Here is a 6,205-nt window from a genome sequence, read left to right as displayed (position 1 = left end):
ATGGTCTATTCTTTCATTGGGATGTGTGTCTGTGAGCCAGACTAGTTTTGGAAAATTCCCCTTCTCCGAAACTAGTCTTGCTCACAGACACACATCCCAATGAAAGAATAGACCATTCCAAGCTTTTACTTCTTGTTAAACAAATGTTTAAACAACTCTATTGATTCAATGTTATTGTAAATTGTATTGTTATTTATATATTAAAACATATTGGTGTTAAAAAAAGAAACTTTGTATATCAATCTTCTTGGCAAATATCATAAATTGGATACACATTCGGCATTTGTTTAACTACTAAATCTAAATTAAAGTTTAACTCAGTTTTAGGCTATTTGAAATTGTAATAAGTAACAATAGATTCCTTTGGTGGGAGACCTCAGTCAGAATCCACAATATTTTGGAGAGTTTTGTGCTGAGAAAAGTTATATGAAAGTTATTTCTCTGCGCTACTTAAAAGCTTTTATAACAGGCAGTTCCTCTGCTTGATTGTGTGCTGAATGCCAGCCATAAAGACAATGGAGAACATTATATTATACAGAAATAATCCCTTTTGGGACCTTATTGAAGAATGCAGCAGAATACAGCCGAAATGTATGGTGGCTGGCACTCGACTCACAATCTGCAGGTCGCGGAATCAAAACCTGTCGCTAAGCATGCTCGCCAATTTATTCGTGGGTGTGTTTTACGTGATTGTCAATCTCACCATTCGTTGGTTGATAAAGAGCAGCGTATGAGTTGTGGATGGGTGATGTTAACTAACTGTCTTCTCTCTAATCTATCACTTTAAAAATTGGAAACGGCTAACGCATATAGCTCTTGAGTAACTTATCGTGAAATTCAACAAACACACCGTTATGTGGGATAAAAATGTATTATTAATAACAATCTAGTTTTATCAAAAATGAATAATAATAAAAATTACTGGAATAAAAAAATACTAATTAATGAGCAGGCTTAGACAATTGGATTGGGTATTGATCATGACAAAGAAAACTACTGATGATTTAAAAGCAAAATTTGCTATAAACCAATTCTTACAAAGAAAATTCACATAATGGCATGAGTCATATCTAAATATCTGTCATATCTAAATTATTCACAAGTGTTACACTTCTTTTGCCTTTCAAAAATTGAAAACTGATATAATCTATGGGTTTTGATTGATTATAACACTAAGAATAATGATATTATTTAATGCAAATATGAGCCTTGATGGTCTATTCGTTCATTTTCCTAGTGAATAGGATGATATACTGACTAGCTACTTTATTAAAGTCTACCTGCGCATTTGTAGAACATCCCATTTGTTTACATATGCAGAATAGACAAATTATGTGATGCGGCAGGTAAATGCTCAATCCTTATAAATCCAAAAGTGATCATATCATGGGTACTTTACAAGATAATGGGTAAGAACAAGAACCCCTCTAACTAAAAGCGTAATTGTCGAAATTCTTTCTTTCTTTTTTTTTCTGCTCAACTCACAGACGTTTATTTTCAAAGTCAACAATTAGTGGCAATCAGAAGTAGATAAGTTTGCCATTAGGACAGTTTATAACTGTTAAGTTCTGATGACTTACAAAGGGAACTATTTAGATATACTTGTAAAGATTGTGTCAGGCTGTGTTTCAACTGACTCATTCCTTTAGACACCTTTTAGTATTGTTACGTCTCCGTTCGATAATTAACTTTCCGTAACTTCGTTCCGACTAAACTTTAGCGACACAAGTCCTTAGTTAATAAAACTGGTTTATTCTTTCCGAATATAACTTTATGATACACTTAATTTCAACAATCGCGCTAAAACAAACGCTATAACAACAATACGTCTCTCTCTCTGACTGCAGATCAAGTACACACTGTCTACACACACATTATTGTCCCGTCACGTTGTCACCCTCTTTTATATACCAACTACCCTATATCTAGTAAATACTAGAGCATTCGCCAAGGTACAGGATAGTTCTAGAAAATAGGTGGCGCCACACCAGTCACGTGACCTCGATGACGCAACAGTATCTTTTTGGAGTCTATTTATGACGCTTAGGCTGTTAACACTGCAAAGAGTGGTCTAACTTAATGTTCATTAGTAACATTAGTAAAAAGTAACCACTCCAGTTAGTATATAATGTATAATATATTCGCTGTTCCAATGAAATCGGCGAGGATGGGAGTGGCGATGGGATGCTTTGTATCCTAAATACTTACCTTACGCTAGTAGCACAAACACTGGTTTGAAATGCGCTCTCCAGTATCTTCATTCGATGTCAACTTGGAGAAAATTAACAAGTACAGGAAAATGGCATTTAACTAGCCCATCACTCTGAGTTCAAATAATAATAATATTCTTAATAAATTTAATCAGTTTAAATAAAATCTGCCAGATTTGAACTTTAGCAGCTTATAAGTTTAATTTATTTGTAACAAAGTTAACATGGCTAGCAACCAAAAATAAATATTAACCATTTATATATTCAGTGTGCCTCAATTTAATCAACCTAGCCAGCAAACAAAGTAAGTCTCATGATTTAGTTTTCTGTCCTGAGCTACTAAAATAATCTTGTCAATATTAAAATTTTACCGTCTCTTTTAAAAATATATCCTGGTCAACAACTAGACTGTAGCTTTAGTTATTTATAGATTAGTTAACGTTAAATTTTGTTTAACAGACTAATGCAAACTATAGCCATTTAAAAATAATAAAACCTGGTCGAAAATCAAAGGAAGGGTGCTGAGATGATAAGATGAATGTGTGACAAATATCTTCATCAATATTTAGTCTATTCAGCATTAATTACACTGTGAAATGTGGTTTCTTTTAGAGGTTGATAACATTCCAATACAATTTTTGTTAAATAAATGTTTCGGAAATGTAAAATGCATGATCATAATCTGTGAATTTCATTCTGACTATGTATAATAGTCTATTTATTCAACTAAAGTAATAGTATTTCGCAATATTACATTGTTTTACAAATATAATACACTTTAGTTTGAGTAATTTACCTAATAAATAAGCCATACAGTCTGTTCACGTAAAGTGTTAATTTTAAAATTCCAGTGTTACTTACAGAAATTCCTTTTTCTCCAACGCAAATGCATGGCTGAACGTGACACCCTCTACAAGCCTATAAAATAAAAATTCCATGTTAAATATTGTCACGTACAACACAACAATTTGATCTTTCTTTTTTTTAATGGTTACTGTTTTATTTAGAGCACTCTAAAAACACAAATACATATTATAAAATACTCAACGAAAACACAACACAAACTACTTTTAAAATATTGTCTTTAAGACTCATATTTCCAATCAAAGTAATAACTTAAATTTTTGAACTGTGAATGTATGACACATACGCCATTGCCCCCCAGTGGCACAGCAGCAAGTCTTAGACTTCTACGCTAAAAACCGGGTTTCTGTACCCGTGGTGGGTACAGCACAGATAGCTCATTTTATAGTTTTGTGCGTAACTACAAACAAATAACAAAAAAACGTACACCACTAAAATAAGATAAACCATATACATTTCATGTTCGTCTTTTACAGCTGTAGCCATAAATGTTTCAACTATCTAACTAAAAATTCACAGTATTAAAAAAAATCATTTTTTTATTTAAAAGTATAAACTTTTAATAATCATAATTACTTAGAGGCTCTAAAGTTTTATTTTCATACGATAAATAACACTTCACCAAGAACATAGCGGCTTGTATTATTTTTCTTTTTTGGTTAGTTTAGTCTTGCAGTAGGTAAGAAACATATTTAAACATTTTGTGTTTCATCAATCGCATTTATCGGCAGGTAACAATCAAAGCTTTATTTTAATTTTCAAAAATAAACTTCTTGTGAAATGCCCCCCAGTGGCACAGCGGTATGTCTGCGGACTTACAATGTTAGAAACCGGGTTTCGATACCCGTGGTGGGCATAGCACAGAGAGCCCTTGTGTAGCTTTGTGCTTAATTAAAAACAAACAAACTTCTTGTTACAGCTTCATATTTCCCAACAACATATTTATGATCTAAATTTGCAAAGCTGCGTTAAAAAAGAAGAAAATTAAACGAGATCTTGAGAACCAAAATGAAATATAATACTACAGCAATTCCCCCCCCCCCAAAAAAAAGAGGTGTTTTTCGAAGCCACAGGCATCAGTTTTCCTTCTTTTCTCACCCATCACCAAGCCTTTTGTCTTACATTTTCTCTACGTGATAATCACTATACCAATTTCAAAGTATAACATCCCTTTAAGTCTTAGTAAAATATCACACTGTAATACAGACTGATTATGTAAAACATTTCTGTAATTTTATCTACGTGTTTTCTTGCAGCATCGCCTTAATTATTATACAATTGTCAACAGTGAAAGGTTATATCCCTTTAAGCCTTAATACAGATTGATTACATAAAACATTTTCTCTGGAACGTTCAGCCAAATGTTTCTATAATATAAAATACAGTTATTTACTGAATGGAACAAGCCACATATGAAGACATTTCTCTAATTTTCTAATTTAATTGTTTCAAGGATTCTCCTTTTGGGCCAAGCACACAACGTTTAATAACAATTGTACACAATTAATCACAATGAACTGGTTTAGCACCTTGAACTGTTGTAGAGCACACATAAACCATATCAGAAATATTAATTTCATGTGAATGCTTAAATTCCTACAAAAAAAAAGAGTCGTTGTATTTCAAAATTTCACCAATATACAATCTGTCAATTTACTACAACCCATCCCATACATTTATAGATAGAATACTGTGTTGATCTGCATAATCATGTGATTTCTTAAGCCCTATAAATGCATAGATTTAGTTATATAATGGTTACTGTGCAAACCAATGGGTAAGAGGAAGGATCTAGCTAACTTGAAAAGGAGCTTGATAATTGATAATGACCTATCGTGAGTATCTTTACTAAATTCTATTTATTTCATCAACTGTTTAAAAAAAAATCTGTCATCAGTGCAAACTGAAAAGCTATACGGTTGAATTAACGTTGAAAGCTTTGTTTATTTTGTGTGTGTGTGTGTGTGTATCAGATCCATAAACGAACCAGCAGAGTAGATTACGTAAATATTATTTCCTTTGTAAAATAACAACAACAAAAAAAACGTAACGTTTAGCACGTAACCCTAACTTTTCAAAAATAAACATATTAAACCTTTCAGTTAATGATAAAGTTAATTCAAAATTTCAGTCCTTCCAAAAGAAATCGCAGTGAAAATTGAATATTAGCATATTATGTATTAGTTCCTTATGGTTAGTCAACAGTTCTATCTAAATATTAAAGCGGAATTCAAGTTTTTAGCTTAAACTGTACCTTATACCCACATGGGCTAAATGGCCAGGTCAAAGACCTCTAGAATGCAGGAATAAGCGGAAGGGCAGCCAGCAGAACTTACTGCCAAAACGACTAAAGTGTGGAGCGTATTCACGAGCATTACATCTTGAACCCTGGATCCTTCTAACCTCAGACTGACACACAAATCACTAGGCCATGCGCTTTCTCTAACCAAACCACGCATAGAGAAATGATGCAATCCAATATTTTTAATGTGAATCTTGATCTCAAATACGAGCAAAATTCTTTTTTTTAATTTCCACGAACAGATTATCATCAAAGATTAACTAACCTTATTTTGGCGAAGAAAAGCAATATCATCATGGAATGTTATTCTTCGACTAATGCACATATATAATATATGGACTAAAGATGATATTATTTATAGAACAGATAGATAGACCAGATTATATTCTATTTGTATTACCATAGTTTATATACATTATGTTATACAAGAAAAAACTTTTCAAAAAAAGGAAATAAATGTAGGGATGACTAATATCAATCCTTCAATAACAGTGCAAACAAGATGGTATGGGTGATATTTGCATTATCCCGACACAATAGTACAGGCACACAGTGTAGTAGAATGTTAACAGACAAAAATAGGATAAATTAAACTCAATTGTGATTGAAGAAATATATATATATATTGCTATATGTTGATTCTTGCCTCTGCTATTATGTAGGGATGATGCAAATTCCACCCCTTCTCTCTTGTTTGCATTGTTTTTGAAGGATTGATATAAGCCATTTCTACATTTACTTCCTTTCTTGAAAAGTTTTTCTTTACTTAGTTGCTTGATGTTTTTAATGTAGTGTTTCAATAGACATAGGAAAGTTGTAATTATAACAA

The 6,205-nt window shown here is 32.3% G+C and overlaps 1 protein-coding gene across 1 annotated transcript in view; it reads right to left on the bottom strand.

The window, feature by feature from the left end:
• Positions 1-6,205, bottom strand: part of LOC106466016 (collagen alpha-5(IV) chain-like) — a gene marked incomplete at its 3' end in the record, with an annotated part of 70,535 nt that overhangs the window by 52,487 nt on the left and 11,843 nt on the right. Inside the window, exon 2 of the mRNA XM_022393975.1 lies at positions 3,072-3,128. Coding sequence (XP_022249683.1) covers positions 3,072-3,128 — 57 coding nt within the window. The remainder of the gene's footprint in view (positions 1-3,071; positions 3,129-6,205) is intronic.

This window comes from Limulus polyphemus, unplaced genomic scaffold, assembly GCF_000517525.1.
Source record: "Limulus polyphemus unplaced genomic scaffold, Limulus_polyphemus-2.1.2 Scaffold2122, whole genome shotgun sequence".
NCBI lineage: Eukaryota > Metazoa > Arthropoda > Merostomata > Xiphosura > Limulidae > Limulus > Limulus polyphemus.
This window is presented reverse-complemented; position numbering and strand designations above follow the sequence as displayed.